This window comes from Perca fluviatilis, chromosome 5, assembly GCF_010015445.1.
Source record: "Perca fluviatilis chromosome 5, GENO_Pfluv_1.0, whole genome shotgun sequence".
Taxonomy (NCBI): domain Eukaryota; kingdom Metazoa; phylum Chordata; class Actinopteri; order Perciformes; family Percidae; genus Perca; species Perca fluviatilis.
In genome coordinates this window covers 31,017,782-31,041,286 of record NC_053116.1, presented here as the reverse complement: position 1 = coordinate 31,041,286, position 23,505 = coordinate 31,017,782, and the positions used below count along the sequence as shown (strand labels likewise).

Sequence of the window (23,505 nt, the reverse complement as noted above, 5' to 3'; positions counted from 1 at the left end):
TCCTTGTGTTCCTCATTCCCTCAGCTGTCCATCCCTCATCTTTGACTTGTCCTCCCACCCCCTTGCCCACCTCCTGCTTTTCCTCTCCCTTTATTTGCCTCCCCTCCATTCCCCTTAGTTTTCCTCTTCTCCCTCCATTCATCACCACCCCATAATCTCTTTCTCTCTATCTGTCCCCTTCTGATACAGTCTGCTCTGATAGAGATATCATGTGGCAAAGGCAGCTTTCTAATATTGGAAGTAGCTGGGAGAGAACTCGCATGATTCTATAAAAAGTTGACTTGTATTTCACTTTCCTTCAAAGCGTGGAGTTAACACTGACTACGTTTACATGTAGCCAATAACCCGTTCAAAACCTGAATATTAGCAATAACCCGGTTGCGCACGGCCATGTAAACACTGGCAAAAACCAGAATATGTTCATATTCCGGTTTTTATAAATCTGAATATGCTACCTGGGTTACCCCTTTTCTAACCCGAAATTTTGGTCATGTAAACGCGTATCGGCATATCCTCATCAAAAGGAACATTGATTTGTGTTCTGCGCATGTTCTATTCGCAAGGAATCTTGGTCTTTTGAGTAGAGGAACTTCTTGTATGCGCCAGAAAACATAGTTATAGTAATAATTATATACTATAATAATATACTTATATTTATGTCAATGCAGAAAACCTGCGCGCAGTATACCGAAGTAAACAAGAAGTAGAGGTAAACATGGCGAGACGCAGCACAGCACCACACTTTTGGAGCGAGGAGGAAACCAATTTCTTTATTAGTGTGGTGAAAACCATGAATATAATGTCTTTTGTTGACGGCAGAAAGTACCGAGATAGTGAGATTTATAAGAAGGTGACCGAAAAGTTATTGCGTCATCAGGTTGTCCGTAGGCTAGACAGTGTGTCGCCGTTTACGTCGGGATATTGTCAATTGATTACAAATTCCACAGGAGTAACTCTCTCTGCTCACGCATGTAAACGGGTTATTCCGAATGTTTCAGAAACCCGAATAGTGACCTTAACCCAAAAATTGACAGCTTGTAAACGTGGTCACTGATTATAGACTACACCAAAGTGGTATTATGTACCGAGGCAGGCACACCAACCTAAAGAAAGCATAAGCCTTAAACTGTATTTTTCTTCTGATAAGTCTGCTTTTGGGTAATTTACAAATGTCACTTCAACCTGTCATTTGACTTTCCCCTCTGGATCAATCATGATGAAAATGCCCTAGCATCCAACCACCTGTGTTTCAGTTGAGATGTCATGTGTGACAGCCTGAGACTCATGTACGGTCTTAGTCTGACACCTAATCAGTAGTGTGTTTGCACGAATCCAACGTTTCCTGTCCAATACTTCAACTGAATGCATTTGCTGATACTAATCCATTATCAGTGCTTTCCCAGACATTAAGTAAGGAACTGTATTTAATAGGGATTAGTCATGTCTTCCTGATAACCTGTCCACTTAGGAGATCCGTATCAGTACCAATATCGATCCACTGTTTTAGATTAGTGCATCCCAACTTATTTGATCTCTGTCAGGAAATTCAAAGTGTCGGCAACAGCGCTGTCCCTGGAGCCGGTAAGTTTCTAGTGACTTGCTTGAGGATACTTTAGCAGGGCAGACACCAAACGTGAAGGCTGAAATTTTGATTTTTAATTTTTTTTTGTATGTATTACATCTTCCGCAGCTATCGTAGAAAATATGGCAGAGTTCAGACCAGGCCTGTGCACCGAGGCAGCTCAGCAGGGACTCATGCAGTGGCTGCTCAAGAGAATCAAGGTGAGAATGTGGCAGAGTATTGGATAAAGTTATTTTTAGACCTGCAATGATTAGTCCGTCAATCGATGAGTCGAGTGACAGAAAATTAATCTGATAAATGGGAAAATTAGACATTTTTTCTTTTCTTAACATTATACTGTCAGTCAGATAAAAACGAGATTTCATGGGCAGTAGGACATTTTTCTGATGTCAAATATCCCCTAGATTTAAAGATTAAGAAAATAATTGTTAGTTGCCACCCTAAATATTTTCTTTACCTTTACTGCCTAAAACCTTCTGTTCCACAACTAATTGCGTGTGGTATTACGTCAGATTCTTCTCAAATACTCAATAGAAATCATTCATGCTTAGGTAATGTCTTGCTTTACATGATCTCATGGAGTGATCTCCATGAGATCATGTCAGTCAGTTTGACTAATTTTAGAAACAAACCAAATTAGTGAAGTGTATCACTTAGTGAATTGTATCCTTCAAATCACATTTTAGGCTCAGTACGTAGGTGGAGATTATTGCTGTATAGCTACCTTTACTCAGTCATTTCTTTAGCAACCACATTACTCAGTTATGAACAATGAAATGTGACTGACGTTTTTGGAAAGTTCCAATATTTTTTAGCTGAGGTAATTTAGGTTGAAGTAGTTTTAGTTTTAAAAGCATATACCTGTATCAAGGTTTCCGCGGGGTCTTAAAAATAAAAATAAAAAAGTCAAAATTTTAGGCCTTTTTAAAAAGTCTTAAATTCGCAACGTATTGTGTTCTAGTTCTTAAATAAGTTTAAACAGGTCTTAATTTGCCTATGTTCATGCAACACTACCTCTAATGCTCATTGAAATGTTTATTATTTATTCTGTGGTGTTGTAGTTCTTTCTTTTGCTAGTCCAAATTAGCTAACCTAATTTGCTGTATATGTACAGATCATTACTCTGTATCGCTTTTGTTCAATTTTAATAATTTTGTTTACTTTGCAAGTACTTTTGTGACTCTGCATTTTGTTCTAGTTTTATGTTGTGATATAGGTCGTATATTGAATTCATAAAGGTCTTAAAAGGGTCTTAAATTTGACTTGCCTGCAGAAACCCTGTTGTATGCATCCAATGGAATGTATGTTCAGATAACCTGTCATGTGAGATTTAAAGATTTAACGTTGCTGTTGCTATATACCACTACCAAATACAATTTATGAGGCAGGATCTCTTCTTATGGTAAAATAAAAAAATAAATAATACATATTTTGTTGTAGAATAAAAAAGTGATTTTCTAATACTCTGGACTTTGGAGAAAAGGGTTTCTCAACATGAGTGGTAATTGGAAATAGAGGTGCAACGATGAATCGATTAGTTGTCAACTATTAAATTAATCGCCAACTATTTTGATAATCGATTAATCAGTTTGAGTAATTCTGTTATTAAAAAAAATATATAAGATTTCTCTGATTCCAGCTTCTTAAATGTGAATATTTTCTAGTTTCTTCTCTCTTCTGTGACAGTAAACTGAATATCTTTGAGGACATCATCTTAGGCTTTGGGAAACGCTGATCCACATTTTTCACCATGTTTTGACATTTTTATTAATCAAACACAACTAATAGATTAATCAAGAAAATAATCGACAGATTACTCGACTATGAAAATAATCGTTAGTTGCAGCCCTTATTGGAATTTGGTCTCTTTCCCTCTCAGACAAAGATGCCGTTTGATGCTAACAAGCTGTACTGCAGTGAAATCCTGGCTATCCTGCTACAAAACAATGACAGTAAGTGTGTCTCACTAAATGGTCTTTGGCTTCGAAATGAAGTTAGACATCCACTTTTTTGTTTGCCTCTCTTTTTCTTTAGTTCATTTTCTCTATTCGTTGTCGTTTTTCTACCCATCTTGGATTATTCTTATTCTCTTTAAGCCGTTCCTCTATATGTTCTTCCCATCTTACCTCTTTCCTTTTTGTAGCCTTTCCATCTCTGTCTATTACTGTACCACTCCCATCACTGTATCTCATTTACATTGCTCTTCCTGTCCCTTCCTTTGTCCTTTCCCTCCCTCTTTTTCTTTTTTTCTGTCATCTTCCTTCATCACTTTCTTTTATTTACAGTTACCTTTCATGTTTCCATTTAACTCCTTTCCATTCCTCTTCCTCCCAGTCTCTTTTTTAGTCTTCCTGTGTAACTTCTTAACTTTCTCTCTCCTTGTTTATTTGCTATCTTCACCACCCTTTCCCTCCCTCACTTAAAACCTGTAAAGCCTTAGATAGCCACAGGGCTATCAGGTCCTCATTAATGGTACAAGCCATATTGATATTCAGTGGAAGTCGTGCCACATTTTACACTCAGTCTCCTCCTCTTCACCAGTGCTACCTTTATTCATCCTCTTCCTCCTGCCCATAAAATGTAACAAAAAAAAAACTTTCACAAAGGAAACAAGCTCCCATGAATAATGTTCCCTATTATAATACTGGCAGTGTCTTGAAGTGAGAATAAGGCAAATCACATGATTAAGAAAATGACAATTTGGGAGAATCCTTGATGTGCTAATTTAAATGTAATTATCGCTTCTTGCTGTAACATTGGACTTAAAACCTCCACTCTGAAGGGTTTTATAATGTAAAAATACATGCTGCTGGGAATGAGAAGAGCATCTCATCCATACTAATTAATTATGCCTGTAGCTGCTGTTGGTTATGAGCACTTTGCCTTCAGCAACAAATGCAAAGCGCACAGTTTTGTTGGTGAACATGGGTGTACGTCTGCCACTTCCTGATGTCAAATTACAGGATTTCTGGGTGTTGACATTCTTAAATTTAAGAAATGTGGCTCTCACTGCTGTTTGGGGCCATTAAGAAGTAGAATTGTGGGGCGGCCTCTGGCTCACCCAGTGGGAGTGTTCGCCCCGTGTGGGCTGGGTCCTGCTGCGGCACAGGTTCAGGTCCGGCCTGCTGCCCTTTGCTGCATGTCGTCCCCCATCTCTCTCCCCCTTTCCTGTCTATCCACTGTCGCTGCATAATAAAGGGAAAAATTAATCTTAAGAAGTAGAATTGTATTGTGTAACCTTAAACAAGATTTTAATATTTTTCCCAGTATATTTCTCATTTTCTGTCTCTGGAGCCAGTGTGCTAGTCAGTGTTTTATGTTTATTGTCTGTCTTTGTAGCACTGTCATTCCCTCCCTCTCCTTTTTCTCTTTTGCTTTTTTTTTCTCAGAATGTTTTCTGTCCTCCCTTCTGCTCGCTATTTTTCCATCTCATTTTAATCTCCCTGTTGTCCTGTTACTCCATTTTTATCTCTTAGTCTTCCTCCCCCTATATTTTTCTTCTCTTTTCCACAGATACCAGAGAGTTATTGGGAGAGATGGATGGCATTGATGTGTTACTGCAGCAACTATCTGTAAGATTTTGCTTTTACTCTCTATCTTTAGTTTGCTTTATCACTATCCTTCTTATTTACCCGTCCATCCATTTGAGCCTTGCAGGGGTAAAGGCCGTTTTACAGTTGCCGTAGCCGAGTTGGCGCGCGCCAATGTGACGTCAAAATGACGTAGATCTCGCTGGCGCGCCAGGATTTTAAGTGCACGACCAGAGGGTGCGAAAGCAAAGCGGAAACGGGAAGCATGAACGAGCTCGAGGGTAACCGGATGTCAGGACTCTCAGAGTGACTGCAAGTCTCTCTTGTAAACTTACTGGGTTAAGATGAGTTATTGTATGGTGAATGTTAGGCTTGATCCGACGAAGTAGGTCATCGAATCAAATCGAAGCATTGGTGTCAATGCTGCTTCCGGTTCTGCCGTTGTTTACCTTTTTTCTTCTTCTTCTAGTCCGTAGAAGTTGGTAGCCTTTCCTCATTAGTGCCACCTCTGTTCAGGAGAAGACTGCAATTAGTGTCGCGAGCACCACACAAGTATAAACCGTTAGGGCGCTCCCGTGACGTCACACTGGCGCTCGACAGGTCAGCTGCGGCGAGTATACCCCACGTTTTAAGCTCAGTCATTTCTCTAACATGAGCATCTCAAAGACCCAAGATTTAACATGAGCACTATTCTGCATAATGGTGCTCTAACCTGTGGGTCCACATTGAGCCCAGTCTAACCCTAAACCAATTCTTAACCCTATTTCAGCCTAATGATTAACCCCACTCAAAAATAAAAAATGATAGTTTCCCACCAAATTAGCTATTAAAGTTTTCATTGGCCAGCATTTTGGTAGTAGCTGTTGGCATTTTCCCACTCTTTTTTATATTCTCTTAATTATAGTATAAACCTGGCTAATATTTCTGTCTTGCTATGCTTATTCCTTCCCATCATTAAAGGAGCTCATATCTCCCACATTCCCAAACTACTTTAATAAACCATTTCACAAGCTGTTGCTGTGTTTCAAGAATGTCCTTCTCACGCAAAAGCCTCATGCCTGCCTGGGTTTCCTTTTTAAATGTTCCCTTCCTCTCAGGTGTTCAAACGTCACAACCCATCCACAGCTGAGGAGCAGGAGATGATGGAGAACCTCTTTGATGCTCTGTGTTCCTGCCTCATGCTGGCAGCCAATCGGGACCGTTTCCTCAGAGGGGAAGGGCTTCAGCTAATGAATCTCATGCTTAGGTAAGGCTGCAATACACTGTAAGAAATGCCTGTTGTGGCACTCACTCCTAGGCTACTCTAATGTGAAAGTGTTGATTGCATTTTTCTTTTCACATAAAACATTGCAAAGCTGATGCATACATACCGTGTTTCCTAGCTTGCAGTCAATTCTCGCTCCTTTCCTTTTATGGTGCATTATTGCATTTCTTCTATGGCTGTACCCAAATCAGATTTTTTTCAATTTGAATTTAATGATAATTTTTAACATGGACTATCTGACAATCAGATTATGGTGTGGGAGGATCCCCTCGTCTCCCCGCATTTCCTCCGTGACAATGCGCCGTAAACTGCTCTAGGTCGGCTTGGAGAGGCTCGGGGTGCAGGTGGCTCGCAGCTGCTACTGTGAGCTTTACAGCACCCCTTGCCTGGACCTCGCTGCTTCCCAGGGCCGTGGATGCTCGCTGCGCCCTCTATCCCTGGGGGGAGGGACGGGGAAGACTGTCCTCTGTGCATCAGGGGTCTGCAGCGATGTCGGAAACCCGACCCGTCTTCATACACGGACCCTGTCTAGTTTACCATGCTTTGTGGGTGTTACATATAATGTAATGCACACTGACTGAAGAAAAAAAAAAAAAAAAAAGTGACTGCTCGACTGAGGGGTCACCAACAGATTATTCGACTCAGCGTCTTTCAGGGGGCAGTGAAATAGTAAAACTGGCATCTGTAGTGTTACCAAACTAAAATAACCGACAACCACGGCAGAACTGCTGTGTTTGCATTGTTTCAATTATGTAGCAGGGAATTTATTTGATGCACAGCTGACTGATTTTGACAATCACTCATCATCAGTGGTGGATTGTAACTGAGTACTATTACTCAAATACTGTACTTATGTACAAACTTGAGGTACTTTACTTGAGTCTTTTCTTTTCATGACACTTTACACTCCACTTCAGAGGGAAATATTTTAACTTGTACTCCACTACATTAATCTGACAAATTAAGATTTTTGCACACAAAACACATGTAGTTTATAAAATACAATGTTTTAAAATAAATTAAACTACCCAAAAACATACAGGCCTACAAGTGAAATGATTAGCCGATTAGTTGATTGACAGAACAGTTTTGATTGTTTCCAGTTTCTAAAATGTGAGAATTTTTCTGAACTGAGTACTTTTACTTTTAATACTTAAAGTACATTATCCTGATGGTACGTACTTTTACTTAAGTAACATTTTCAATGCAGGACTTTTACAGTGTGGTATTAGTACTTTTACTTAAGTAAAAGATATGAATACGTCTTCTTCCACCACTGCTCATCATGCATTCGTTTATAGCCTTAACAGTTTCTGCTTTACTGCTTAGCAAGTATAGATGCTAAAATGGGCTATGTTGTAAACACTAATCACATGATTGTTAGAGGTCCAAAAATGCAGGCAATTGCAGACTGTTAATATTTGAAAAGCCATAATTTTGGCACAGTTGAGTCAGAGATACAAGAACATATTTGTTGCAGTACTGCAGTTAATACCTAGGAATAATTACTGTCCTTTAATAGGTTTGTTTTTGCAAATTCTTCACACAATTTCCGAAACACAAATGCATTATGTATGAAGTATGTTCCCGGTGTAATAATAACCTCCTACAACTTACTGAAGTGCTACAGTAATGTAGAATTTACAACAAATGGGCAATAAGTGCTTCACTGCTATACAATTATTCTTTAAGAGGAAAATATATGTTGAGCCCAGCACAGATCATCTCTTGATATACGATTTGGCCCTCGCAGCTCAGTTCAGAGCGTTTTCCCCCAGGTGCTTTTTGTACTGTGAAAATTTGAACACTCATAGCATAACATTTTGTACCGCTGCAGAGAACAGCACGTCTGTCTACTCCATTGCCTGGCGAGACTGCCAGTCCAATCAATCAACAGTTGGTGGAGCGCAGCAAGGCGAAGATGTGACCTTAAAGAGTCATAAAGACACATTTCACGCATTTATGAAACTTTCACAGCCTTTGCACCCACTGCGCTGATGATCACATCATTGGTCACGTAGATTTAAGGCTTGGATCAATATCTCATTATTGGATGCAAAAACCCTTTTCTGTTCAATCATCCACCAGGGAAACAGAGTAAGAAGAAGACCGAAAAAGAGGAGGAGCAAGGGCAAACCAAGATATGAGTTTCAGAAACTAATTGTGATTTTCTAAGAATTCTGCCTGACACAATACGGTGCACAGAATGCAGAACATACGCTTTGTTTGAAACAAGACAAACATGCGTAAGCACAGGTGGATTTATACTTGTGTGTTAAACAGCGATCCTACCACAGGTCCCTCTGGCACAGGAATTGATTTATAGTTCAGTGTTGGATTTTAGCTATTGATACCACCACCACAACACTCGATTGATGTGTCCTACGTTATCAGGCCATTATCATGCATTAGTCATATACACTTAAGGTATCATTAGCCCCTTTCACACAGAGATTCCGCAATAGCGCTGCAATGAAGCCTGGCGTTCTACACAAAACCAAACAAAGGTGGCGTTATGGGATCAAAAGAGGCATTACTTGTAAAGCCCCCGACGCACCAACCGGATGGCTGACCGTTGGCAGAAAAGGCAGCCGGACTGATCAGTCGGCTCCCCGAGGTCCAAAAAGTGCCTTGGAACACACCGAAGCGACGCCGTCTTGAGCATACGTTCTGCGTGTGCCCGAGATGTAATACAAAAAATGAAAACCGGAAATGACAACACGTAACGTTGGTCTGGCTTCTCCAGCCGATAGTAATGGCGGCTTGTTCGAAATACGATCTCTTATTTTACGAAAATAGTTAACTGAAACGTGTTTCTGAAAACATTTTAAGTGAGAAATAGGCCATACAGTTGCTGAATCTGTCTTCAAAATATTAGGAAAAAAACAACCTTTCTTTGAGAATGAATAATGTATCGTAAATAAATAAATGTTCTTCCTTAAAATACAGGGGGCATAAGTATAGACACCCCTATGTTAAATTCCCATAGAGGCAGGCAGATTTTTATTTTTAAAGGCCAGTTATTTCATGGATCCAGGATACTATGCATCCTGATAAAGTTCCCTTGGTCTTTGGAATTAAAATAGCCCCACATCATCACATACCCTTCACCATACCTAGAGATTGGCATGGGGTACTTTCCATAAAATCATCTCTCTATCATCTTTTTATCAGGATGCATAGTATCCAGGATAATATGCATCTTGATGAAGCTCCCTTGGCCATTGTAATTAAAATAGCCCCACATCATCACATACCCTTCACCATACCTAGAGATTGGTATGGTTTTATGTCAGTTAGCCTAATAGCTAGTTTGATTTACATTGAGACATGATTTTATGGAAAGTACCCCATGCCAATCTCTAGGTATGGTGAAGGGTATGTGATGATGTGGGGCTATTTTAATTCCAAAGGCCAAGGGAACTTTAGTAAGTAAGTAAGTAAGTAAGTAAAATTTATTTGTATAGCACATTTCACAGATAAAAATCACAAAGTGCTTCACAACAAATGGGTGGATACACAACATTTATACATTGCAGTACATAATCAGAAAAGACACTTAGGACACAATAAAACCGGCCTAATCACCCTATGGTCTATTGAAACGCCTCTTTAAAAAGAAGAGTTTTCAACTGAGTTTTAAAATTTGTCACTGAATCCAAGCAGCGTACGGAAGGAGGCAGTGAGTTCCACAGCCTAGGTGCCACAGCTTGAAACGAACGGTCCCCTCTAGTTTTAAAATGTGTACGGGGGGCAACTAAAAATCTCTGACCTGTTGATCTCAGACTACGTGAGGACGTACGCAGCTGTATCAGGTCAGATATATGGGGGCGCCTTTATCAGGATACATAGTATCCTGGATCCATAAAATAACTGGCCTTTAAAAATAAAAATCTGCCTGCCTCTATGGGAATTTAACATAGGGGTGTCTATACTTATGCCCCCTGTAATTTAAATAACATTTATTTATTTACGATACATTATTCCTTCACAAAGAAAATTGGTGTTCTCAAAGGTTGGATTTTTTCAATTAAGGCATTGAGATCAATTTCCAAAAGATGATTCTTTTTTTTTTATTCCTCTTTTTAGTCAACTTTAGCAGGGGTTCCTATACTCAGCAACACTGTAAATGCATAGCTTTCTGTCAAATAAGGTAACACAGAATTGCCTTTACTGTACGCAGAGCGATCATGCTGACTGCCGTGCGTTGTCACTCCCCAAAGGCCGATTCTGGGCCAGGAGCAGATTTCATGACGTTTATAAATGTTATTCGTTTATTGAAAATCATCAATAGTGGCTGACATACAGTGGAATGAGCTGTCATAAGGTCCTGATAAATTGACAGTTCCTCGCTGTCGCTACAGTCCTCATATCTTATCTTCATTTTGCACTCCTGGTTACCGTTGGAGTCCACTTTCGGTTAGCTCAATGTCTCTTTGTGCCGCTCTGTCCACCTATATTATGTCCGCTGCTTTACCGCCTTGCACTGCAGTGTCTTAAGTCACATAGAACAACTATGACTTGTTTACCCACACCACCCCCTGCGGCATATCTGATGTAATTGCATACATATCTGCGACTGACTTGCGCATCGTACCTCATGTAGTCCAGGATGCCGGCTGTCCCTTTCACACAGACATTGGTTTGGCTCTGTTATGGCTCAGTGACTACCTCTGCTGCCGGCTAAGAGGCGCAACAACTCCGTCCCCATTCCGTCTTAGTAACTTTCACATAGACTGCGAGGCGGATAAAAGGCGCAACAATCCCGCCTTGTACAGGCTGTGTGAAAGGGGCTATTTACAATCTTTAGTTCACCTTTTGATATAAAGCGATGATGGAAAAGTTGGACTTTTCTACTATATCCTGAAAATGAATATATTACTGTGTACATTCTTAATTTTGCTTTGTTACAGAAAGTGATCAACGTAACTTAACATAACATGAACATGATTGTCTTCTCTGTCGGCCATTTCCACTGCAATCAGAAACTTCTATAAGAGCTTTGCTATGTAGTTTTCTCTAGCTTCTCTACCCCTTACATGTAGTTAATGTGTAGGATATACTTGCTAGGTGATAACTACGGCGGTTGTTTTGCCTGTTATAGTATATACTTAAAATCATACTGCTTATTTATTAGATCACTTCAGATCCCACATTGTGCTGATTTTATTTTATTTCTTTGAATATTCTTTTCCAAAAACTAACTTTTTGGAGAATTTTTTTTTTATAGCAGTTAAACACATCTGAATTCAAAAATACAGTCAAAATTACAAGAAAGTATAGTATCACAGCCAGCGTATGGCATAAAATGTAAAATACACAAAAAAAAACTGAATAAAAGTGATCATTGTAAATCAAAATCCGTAAATCTAATTCCCGGAGTGTTCCTTTAACTCATCAAAGTTCCACCCTTTTCATCATATCCTTCATTACGAGTTTAACTTGTTTAGTTTTATTATTGTTTTCAAAAGATGAGCTCTTTCCTTCTAACCAAGCCACAATGCAGCTGCAAAATAAAAAATACAATAAAAAGAAATGAGAAAGCAACAGAATACAAAACAAATCATCTCACTCACTGAGACACATTTATTAGTTTTCCATCAAAAACTCCATTTCATTTCCTACCAGGCCTCTTCAGCCTTGTGCTACATACTGATTTCACACCTGGTGTCTTGATTAATTCCTGGCACAGCTAAATGTTTGTCAGACTAGACACCTCCTCCTAAAACGGTGATGTACTGCTGCCATTTTTACAGACACATGTCTAAGAACCATCTACTCCGTTCATGGTGAGTGTAGCACCAGTAGTTTTACAAAAGGTATTTCAGGATTTCAAATTTATGAATGTACAGCTCCACTACTTATTTTTTTTTATTTTTTTAGGGGGATATTGTTATTTTCTGATCACGTCTGAGAATGTTTTGGTGAGACTTTGGGGTGTATAGGATCATGTCAGTCAGCACAGGTTAATACACTTTTAAGCCAGGGCCCATCTCTGAGTGATTCACTCTCATCTAGAATTTGAGTCTAATTAAAAAAAAAAAAAACCTACTGCTGCTGTCATGCTCGCAGCCACTACACATCGACGAGGGCGTAGCTCACGACACCAGGATGTTTGAGTTAGGTCACCTGTCTCCCAGCTGAATTGCCTAGTTTCCCTTCGGAAAGTACACTGTGTATCGCTCCCCCCTGGCCTCTCCTGCCGTCCATCATACATAATGTGTCTGTCTGGAGAACCAGACTCAACTGCCTGAAATATGTGTCCCTCCTCTGAGATAAACACTGTCATCTGTCATTGGCGGGAATGGAGGAAGTGACACTGTGACAGACAGCTACATTTCCCGAGAGGAGGCGTGAAGTGTGGGGTGTAGACAGAGCATAAAACAGTTGGTCCTCTTTATTGTGCCAATGCTTTGATGATGGAAAACAGATAAATATAGCTATAATGTATTTGTTTGACAGAACACACATTTGCTGTCTTCTGTTGGGGTATTGTTTATTGGGGAGCTCTGTACCCAACTGACAGACACACTTTTTCGTCTTAGAATTACGGTAGGAGCCGCTAAAAACACAACAACCTCGCCGTCCTCTCCACCCGACAGACAGACACACTTCATGGGCTTAGAATTACAGTAGGAACCACTAAAAATACCACCACCTTGCCGTCCTCTCCACCCAACCGAACACACTTTATTGGCTTAGAATTACGGCAAAAATCGCTAAACACGCTGTTAATTTACGGTCCTCTCTTCCCGATTTACAGCCCCCCTCTCTTGGCTTAAAATAACTCACTGTTGTCGGCTACGGCCGCTGAACAGGCTACACGTTGTAAACAGCCGTGGCCCGAGTGCCTGGTCCTCCGGTAACGTTAGCAGTTAGCAGGGTTAGCATGGCGGGGTTAGCCAGGACCAGTCGGGATCACTTTACTGGCTGTGTCTCAATTGTTTTTGCGAGTAACCAACTCGGGTATTCTAGCTGCATAATTCAATGTGAGTACACAAATGTTGAAATGACATACAATTCCGGTCCCTTGTAGCTCTGATAAATTAGCCTGAAGCTAATGCTTAACATTACCTGTTTAGGAGGAAATTAGCCAATACTGCATCCTTTTGGGCTCTAAGCTGTCTCCATCTTTCAAATACTTGTGAAGCTAATTGTGAAGCTGATTTATATTTGCTAATAATGTTGCAGATAATATATTGGAATTATATTAAGATATTTTAATTTTCTTGGAAACTTTCAGAAACGTTACAATAATTTGGCTGCCCCTCTGCAGTAACTCTGAGGACCCCATAGGGGTCCCGGACCCCCTGTTGAAGATCTCTGCTGTACGAGAATTTTCCTAACAACTGCTGGACTTTAAAAAAAAAAAAAAAAAGGTTTGGCAATAAAATCCTAAAAGAAAAAATGTAAGTTTATTTAAGTTCCTTATTGTTGTTGTAGTTTTTATATTTAGATTTCTGTAATATATCTCAAGTCCAAATTAATCAAGAGTAAGTGTTTTTTTCCCCCCTGTGGCGACTAGCACTACCTAAGGGAAAATTCTACAATTTTGTTTAATAGCAGCATAATGGTTTGTTACACCCATTATTTTGAGTACTAAGGTAAAATGTAAAACTCTGGGGGCTATTTGTATCCATGTTTTAGTTGATTCAGTCATTCCCATGAACAAAAATCCATATTATTTAGGAGGGTTATACTGCTAGAAATGAGAGCAAGCAGACATTTCAAGTCTGAAATGACTTAAAAAAAAAAAAAATGCATAAAAATAGTGTTGTATTACCAGTTCACCCTAAACACAAAGGTTTTATGGCCGCTATCTTAACAGACATACCTTTTCAGGGCATGTAATTGCAAATATGCATGCTCTTTATATCTATTGAAACAATAAGTGACTTCAGCATTGTTTCCTCTCTCTGCTGCAGAGAAAAGAAAATGTCTCGAACCAGCGCTATGAAGGTCCTGGACCACGCCATGATTGGACCAGAGGGAGCAGATAACTGTCACAAGTTTGTAGACATCTTGGGCTTGCGGACCATCTTTCCACTTTTCATGAAAACCCCAAAGAAGATGAAGAAAACTGGTGCTTCAGAGAAGGAGCATGAAGGTCAGTCACCAATTAGAACAATGCAACAGCAGACACAATTCTTTTCAAGAAAATAATTGTCATGTTCTTTCTTTTGCTGAGAACTGTGAAATGTTCAGGACCAAAAGCGGTTCAGATGGTGGATAAGGGCTGGGAGCATTTAAAAATTATTGGCAGCATACCTGCGCTGCAAAGTTTTGAGCTAGCCTATTCCAAGTGCTCTGGCTTCCCTACACATTTGCTTGCACATGACGCTAAGGTAGTATGTAAAAGTGACAGGTGGCAGTTAAAACATATATTTCCACAGATTTGGGAAGTTGATTTCCAAGAAAAGCCTGTTGCTGATCAGCACAAAATGACACTGGCATTGATTTAAAGGTTCCACGTACATGTAACATGTTATTGAAACTTTATGATGTGAATATGGTATTACCTGAGGTATTTACAGTGTAGAATGTAGATGATGATTGATAGTGTTGTAATTAACGTCCTTCAAATTGCATCGTTTTTTTTGTATTTGTTAAGTAGAGAAATCTTTAGTTCGCTGCCTGTTCTAATTTAAGTGATTGCACGAAACACAATGGGTTAATTTTGCATCCTTCTAGTTTTCTGCAACTTGTAGTCACACCCGTTTCCTGCAGACACACTTGATCCTAATCTGCTCATGTATCACGGTTTGCTGCCTCTTTGGCCTGTCAGTTTACACTATCAATCCAATCTTGATTGATTTTCCTGCCTGCGCTCTCGAACCTCTCTTGTCTCTGAGTGAGAGGTAGGCAGCGCAAACAATAGCCAGAGTGAGAAAAAGATAGGCTGTCCATGTGATACAGGGTGAGAGAACAAAACAGAAGAGACTGAAAGAAAAAGCGGTAGAAACCCTGTCCTTCTCTCTGCTCTTTGTTTGATTACCTACATCCAAAACGCAGAACCCTTCCTCTCTCTCTGGCTGCATTAATTAGGTGTGATTCCTCCCATGGGGCTTCCCAGCCCTGCAGAGGAGAACAAATTGTCTTCCATTGTGTCCCGTCTCACCCAGGGACTGGATGAATTAACCTTTGACCTCCTCGAGCAGCAGGAGAAAGAGTAGGGAAGATAACCCGTCCTCACAGTTAAACCTTCTCCCCCTGTGTGTTAAAGTCCCTGGCAAGGCGGACACTCACTTAAAAGACAGGCTTTAAGAAGAAAATCCACCTTGAAGACTTTCTCCCTGTGAGGTTTGGCTGGCAGGTGTGGTCTAGATGTGAGTGTATTTCTCAAACACACTGAGGATGTATTTTTTTGAAAGCCTATAGCCCAGTTTAAATAAACAGCTAGGTGTCTTGTTAACTGAAAGTCACTAAACCAGGCTTACTGGGCTTCACTGTTATCAGCTGCTCCAGCAATAAACTTCAACTTCTGGAAAAGAAACTAAAGGAAAATTCACAAGTGTCTGTTCTCTAAAGTTCATGTTCATTTAAATACATCTTCACGTTCAGTCCAAGACCACGCTCTCTGCATAATACCATTAGCAGCCAGCACTGAGAAACGAGCTGAAAAACCTTGTTATTCCTCACTGCTCCATCCAGCTCTCGCTGTATTTCCTCTTCACAGACGATGCAGAGAAACGTCTGCACCAATCGCGGACTGCAGTGTTTCTAGCTCCGCCTTTTAGTAATGCATCAGTGTGATAGGTACCTTAACAGAGAGGTAACGAGAAAACCGGACGAAATGGAGCAGTCTTATTGGTGGAAGCAAGGCTATAGTGAGAGTGTGGGGCATACATAGCATGGAGGTTAAAAGTCTGAAGGGGTACGGCATTGTAAAACGTTTGGGAAACACTGAATTAGTTCATCGAAAGAAAATAAATCTATTTCGATAATCAAAAAGTAATTTTTTTAAACATTTGATGGTTCCAGCTTCTCAAAAGCTGAGGATTTGATTATTTTCATTATATCATAGTAAATAACCGATCAATTTAACCATTTGTGTCATGGTAAGTGACATTGCGTTCAGTTGGACTATGCCACCACAGTAATCGTGGTGTCGCTAGAGAGTGCATCATATACATCGTCTGGCAGATTAGCCTGTATTCAACCATGCAAATGAACAACAATTAAATATGTACATGCAAATGTCATTTTTGAATGAGTTTTCCATAATTAATACGACCTGTATAGGATTTCCCATCTTGTCTCCAGTGATTTGTCCTACAGCTATAGGCATAATGAGATGCCTGTCATAATATACGGCGTATTGAGTGAACCCTCTTTCTCAGACTACTAATTGAAAATGTTGTGAATCAAGTGGTTCTCCAGAATAACACAATAACACTGTAGATTAATTAACTATCAACCACTTCAAACAAAGTAATTAGGAAGTAGGGACCTCTCTGTCTTTCCATTCTCAGTGCTCTCTCACATTCTTTCCATGGCGCGCTCTATCATAAACCTCGGTGCATAGATTGATCCCCGTGAAATCCTTTTTAGAAATTGACACAGCCCAAATGACCAGGGATTGCCAGGCCATATTAGCATACAGAACGGCATAATTAATAGAGACATTCTAAGTGGATAGAAAAGAGGAAGAAAAAAAATCCAAACAACAAATTACATTTCTCTGCTCATAAATATTCTTGTCACGACACTGCCGTTCACCTTGTTTTTAGGGCGTCAGTCTATCGGTGTATGTACTCTGTCATTACCACTAAAATGAGGTTGTATGATGGAAATTGGTGGCAGCAGGTTGTTTTATTTAGGTGGCTAATGATGCGAGCAAGTGTGAGAGGGAGCAGAAGTAAACAACAAATTTACAAGGCGAGGCGCAATAGTCATAGCTCCGTCTCTCCAGCTCTGAAGAGTGTTTCTTTGTGTGCTCGTGTGCGTGCGCGTGTTTGTTTGGTGGAGAGAGTGCACACGGGAAGGGCTCAGGGAGCGAACGGAGGCCCTTGTATGTGTTTAGAATGCCATATGAAACACCTCCCGAATGTAGCGTATGCCCTTGTTGTCACCCTTATTTTCTAATGAATGCAGTAAAATAGTTAATGAGTGAAGCATACTAGCAGAAACAATTTCAAATTTTGTGGCTTTGTAGTTGGAAGGTATGCAGTGAGGGGAACAAGATAGAAATAAGATGCTTTTAATAAACCCCTCCCTTCCCACCTCCGCCTAAATGATGGCAGTTTCATTACGAAGATAGAAGATGGAATTGGATCAGTCCATTACTTTATCACCAGTATTTATCCTCTAATTTTAACAAATGGAGATTTAGAGAGCATGACTACATAGCAGAAAATATGAGACTAGATAAGTGCCTGTAATACAGAAACTTGGTTATCTGGAGAAAACTTGGCGTCATATATTTCAGTCAAAAGCAGAGAATCAAATGAAGCTCTCATTTGATCGTCTCCCCTCCCAGCACCGAGTGCCTTTTGGCTCAGATTGGATTGAGATCAGTAACATTTTACATGATTCAAGTTTGATTGTTATCTGTGTTGTCAGAGTCTTGCTGTGTAATCCTATTATTAGTGTATTTCAGAGAGAGGGATTTGCTCTTAGATCCCTGTGTAAAGACACATCTAATTAACATCTTCATATTTGGTCTTTCCTCTGGTGGGGATTGATCATTTTCTCTGTAAACTCGTACTCTGGCGAAATATGCTGGGGTATATTTAGATGTGTATATGAAAGGTTTTAGTTCCAATGTGATTTTGAGGACTGGATATGCTCAACATTTACAAGACTTTCAGGAGTGCAGGATAAGTATTAGTCCATACTGCTTCAGCAAACACATCTGCTCTATCTATCTATCTATCTATCTATCTATCTATCTATCTATCTATCTATCTATCTATCTATCTATCTATCTATCTATCTATCTATCTATCTATCTATCTATCTATCTATCTATCTATCTATCTATCTATCTATCTATCTATCTATCTATCTATCTCCTTTGTGAAAACATCAGAAACCAAAAAGATTATATTTTTGGTTTTAATTTAAATCTTGCATAAAACCGTGACCTCAGTGTTTTATCGTAGGCAGAGCAGACGGTCACACTGAGCCAGACCGATCCTGCTACACAACACAAGAGCCACAGACCTTGACCGACCCCATTAACTTTCTCGCTAAAGTCTCCTTCTTATCCAGTTTACAAACATGAACATGAACACACGTCTGGTCCTGCACCTTAGCTTGTTGAACGAGACAAACGTCAGTTTGCAACAACACATTGACATTATTTCTCACTACGGAAAGGGAGGACTACATTTCAGTTGGACTTTACTAGCTCATACCTTTTCTTATCAGCCATTTTGAAAGTGGAACTTAAATTGTAATATGCTGTATTTTTCATAAGAAATTTGAAAGAAAGCCCTAATGTCTTGTTTTGTATCTAGACCAAAAGAAATGTTCTTGTAGAGATGGGATAAAAGCAACCATACTGTTTAATGTCGACTGGACTTTTATACTTTGCACAGAGTATGTGGTGCTTCATTTAGCAAACATTGCTGTATATCGTATTCAAAAATATTAAAGTGATGGTTCGGAGTAATTTCACCATAGGGTCCTTTGCACCATGACCTCAAGCCAAACACCCCCCCAGAAGCTTTTTTCACCTGGGTCGAACATTGGGAGCGTTAGCGTAGAGTAGCGTTATCAGCTGAATAGCTTAGCGCAGGGGCTAATGCATCCAGTGATGCATCTCGTAAATGACCCCACTAATAATGCCCAAAATGATACCAAACTTCTACACTAGTACAAATAGGTTATGCACTCATAAAACGATGGATTGGAAAGTTTGTAAGTACACCAGAAGTGTATGTAAATAACACTTGCCTGTTGGCTTCTGCTCTCTGCTGTTGCTGCTGCCGGCAGTTAGACGAGTGCTTAGGGCCGTCTACATTACCTTACATGTCATTTAGCTGACGCTTTTATCCAATTGCTATATATGTCAGAGGTCGCACACCTCTGGAGCAAATAGGGGTTAAGTTAAGTGTCTTGCTCAGGGACACATTGGTTGATGTATCGCGGTGGGAATCGAACCCGGATCTCCCACAGCAAAGGCACGTGTCATATCCACTGCGCCATCACCACCCCTCGACAAATTACAACACCGAAAAGAGATGCAACAAAAATATTTATTAATTTAATGATTAAATAAGGTAATGTCTCCAAACTTACCTCAATTATAACTTGTCTCCTGCTAGTTATACTACAGCACTTACTTTAAAAAAATTGATAGAGCTGCTTTGTGGCCTTTTTCACCACAAGAACTTTTCCAGGAGCCTTTTCAAAAAGTCTGGAACTTCTCTTAAATTATGACCACAGGAATTTAGTTCATGTTGTAGTCCAGGGACTGTAGTTTCTGTCGCCAAAATGGCTCTGCTCCCGAGTAGCCCACTTTGACTGCAAAGGTCTAGGAACTATGACACCAGAGAAACAAATATCAGAAAATAAAAACTGTTGTTGTCTTATTGTGTTTCCATGTCATTTGAAGATCTGCGAACATTCGGCAAATTAGACAAATGAGGAATTTAAAAGCGACAGCAGTGTTGAAAACACAATTTTCAACCAGGTAGCCCCTCACTCTCTCTCATTCACTCACTAGCTCTCTTGACTCTCATTTTCAATGTTAATTGTACATCAAGAATGGTCCACCCCTCCTAATATTGATATAAGTCACACCTAGTATTTTATACAGGTGTTTCGACAGGTGTTAAATTAAGTTAAATAAAAATGTTCAAGTACCTCACTGTTTTGTGAATTAAGCAGTGCATAAGTTGTAGTTGCCACAGCCTCTGTGTTTGACCTATCAACAACATTCAACACTGCAATTCTACCCCTATTGTTCCTGGACTTTAAGAATGTACTTTTTTTGCTACCCGGAACTATTGTACAGGAACTCCATTTTGAGATTAGTTCCCCAGTCAAAACACAGTTTTAGTTCCTTAGTTCCTCAGGTTCTTGGTGCCCATGTAAAGTTCCTAAAGTGGAAATGTCCTACAGAGGTTGTACTTTCTGTGGCACAAGAATTATTGGGGTGAAGTTGGCTGTGCTAAATGTAGCAGATTGATCAAACACAAGCCATAAGGCTGCAACAATGTTTTTTGCATTTATAGATTAAGTAAGCAGTGGTTGTCCCTAGTATCAGGATGGGGATTTTCTTTTCATAACTAGTCTAAAAAAGAGCAAGATAAAAAAAGAGAGACTAGGCTAATTGTTAACTGTCTAAATGTGGGTACATATGAAGTTAGAAAAATAACCAAAAATACAAACACTCTAGTCCAACCTATTTGATGTGTTCATTTCTACAGTTTTTTTTTTTTTTTTGCAGCATTGATTTCAACACAACTGTAATTACAAATAAAACACAATGAACCATGAGTTTTTTTTGTTCTGGACAGGATATATATATGATTAATTGTTTTAACAGAAATTACAATAGCATGTACACCATGTACTGCTAATTATGTGTCCCGACTAGGGCTTGGCGATAGGGAGAAAATCAGATATATTCCCCCCACTCCATCTCCGTCCACCCGCTCCATCAGGAGCACATCGCGCATTACTCCCGGACCAGATCCCGCCGTAGTTCAACATCACGTCTCCTTAAGTCCTCTAATATTTCCTCATTTATGTCATCAACACATCCATGATTCACGGAAATGTTGTGTAAATCACAACAAGCCACAAAGAATGCTGCGACTTTTTGAGGATTGTACTGTAAAGTGCCTCCTGATCTATCCAAACACCTGAAGCGCATTTTCAGTAATATTTTCCTTTGTAATTATGTATGGTTTGCAAAAATGGGAACTGCTGCATCCATTAAGATGAGAGAAGTGTATGCGCAACATTATGGCCAAGCATGCGCCCCTAAAATAGCATCTGAATAACGCGCTACTGACTTTAGACTAGCGCCACTGACTTTAGACCAGGTTTTTCCTGGTCAGTGGCGGAATTGTTTTCTGAAACTGCAGAATAGGACCATGTAACGTTTGCGCCGGAACACGCCTCCTCTTGTCGCTGAACCGCCCCCGGGAGCGCAAATACATTCCCTAATTTACCGACGTGCGTCTGTGGAGGGAAAAGTCCGCTGTGCGTTGGGTGCAAAATAGGAATGATACATGCGTCGGTGTACAAAGGCAATTGCGCTGAGTGCAAGATAGGGCCCATAATGTCTAAGTGGGGAAAAGTCAAATAATAGAACAGTCTGGTAAGTTCAGAAAAGTACATCACTTGTAATGCAGCCTTTAAAACCAGGAAAAGACAACACTTAGGTCATATCACGATATTACGATATCTAAAATCTAAGACGATATCTAGTCTCATATCACAATATCAATATAAAATCGATATATTGCCCAGCCCTAGTCCCGACTTTTGTCTTCTTTCTCTGAGAGTTTAGAACCAGAATTTAGTCCTGCAGCTTCCGACAGGGAATGCAGTCTCTATAACCTCTTGCAGGTTAGCCTGTACTGCTGGGAGGCTGATTGCTCTCCCCAGGGCACAGGCAGTCCAGTGTCTCGGTGAAGTAACACCTATCTGTTCTCCTCAGAACTAAACAGCACTTTCTTCAGCTGTCAATCAATAAATGAATCCAGGCCACTGAGGGTTATTTGCATGTTATGGATCCCCTGGGGCAAAGATGAGGCAAACGGTGAATGATTAGTGGAGAATGAGTGAAGAATAGCGTTAGGACATGAGTAGGGCCATCTGATTGCAATATCCCTCAAGCAAAAGTTGACTGTGAAGTAGTTCCAGATGATGGGTGGGTTTTATGCATTCCCTTATGTAGGTGCCAACTCCAACAACACCATGTAGCTAATACATTAACCATAAAATGCTCTCTTTGTGAATTATACCTTACATTTTTCTTCATGGCCGTGTGGTGTGTTGTCACTTTCTCTGCCAACGTGTCTACAGCTGGTCAATGGCCTCAAACTCATAAACTTCCATTTCCAGCTTTTCTTGTCCTAACCCTCCAACAAACTCTCCAACCGTGCTTGTCAACATTTGATGTCATTGTGAGATCATACAACAGGGCCATCACATATATTGTGCTGCTGGACTTGACCCCACTTTAGATACAATTGATTATTATGCGACAAGTGGCAGTGGAGTCCATTAATGGTCATCAGTCTGTATTTAAAACGCCCAACAATATGTGTGACAGCAATGTGCAAAAGATTGGTCTTGCTTGTGCCTTTTAAATGTAACATGTTTTTATGATCCATTTGATTTTTTTTTGCTGTTTTCTCGTGACTCTTTGAGCGATTTTGCGATAGATGTTGCTGAGAGATGATTGAAAAGTACCTTGTTTTCTTGTTCTTTTCTTGTTTTTATTCTCGAGATTCAAATGTGAAGCAAAGCATCTAAATCAAGTATTGATTGGACACCTTTCTAAAGGCCCTTGCCCTCCATCTTGTACCCGAGATGTAATTCTGCCTCCCCTCCCTTCACATATCTCTGCGGTGCGGTCGCTGTTTAGTTTTAAACTCTTTGGAGAGAACATTCCACAGCCAGCGATCAATACCCTCCCCGGCAGGGCGTGGAGGTGGCGACATCAATTACCACTCGGATCAAGGTGATAAAGTAGCGTCCTTTCGGAAATGGCAGTTAGCCTCCTTGTCATTGTGTACAGGAAAGAAGGTTGTCTACATTAAAATAAAAGGACCTTGGACTGAAAGTACCTGATGTACAACCAAAGCACACAGTTTAAACTTTACATGTAATACCAGTCAACCACTAGTAAAACTGTGAAGTGCATTTACAGTGTATCTGCTCTTCTGACATGTCATAATATCAATGATTTATACAGACATGCAGAGAGGGGATTTTACTTTCAACACAAAAAAACCTTAATTTGCCCCTGCTGACACACCAAACACCTAAATCCAAATCTAGTAGTTTGTATTACAGCCATAGATCCCTTAATTTGACCTTTCAGTCAAAGGATTCAGGAAGCACGACTCCAGTGTGTGTTGTTTTGTGTTGCTGTACATTTTCCTGACTTTTTCCACATAACGTAGATGGAGATCTGTATATTCTGAAAGATTTGACGTTGG

At 40.0% G+C, this 23,505-nt stretch overlaps 1 protein-coding gene across 1 annotated transcript in view; it reads left to right on the top strand.

Annotated features, from left to right (window-relative positions):
* ctnnbl1 (catenin, beta like 1) overlaps positions 1 to 23,505 on the top strand; it is a 69,503-nt gene that overhangs the window by 16,290 nt on the left and 29,708 nt on the right. The window contains exons 7-11 of the mRNA XM_039801205.1: positions 1,691 to 1,782; positions 3,462 to 3,534; positions 5,096 to 5,154; positions 6,210 to 6,358; positions 14,302 to 14,483. Coding sequence (XP_039657139.1) covers positions 1,691 to 1,782; positions 3,462 to 3,534; positions 5,096 to 5,154; positions 6,210 to 6,358; positions 14,302 to 14,483 — 555 coding nt within the window. The remainder of the gene's footprint in view (positions 1 to 1,690; positions 1,783 to 3,461; positions 3,535 to 5,095; positions 5,155 to 6,209; positions 6,359 to 14,301; positions 14,484 to 23,505) is intronic.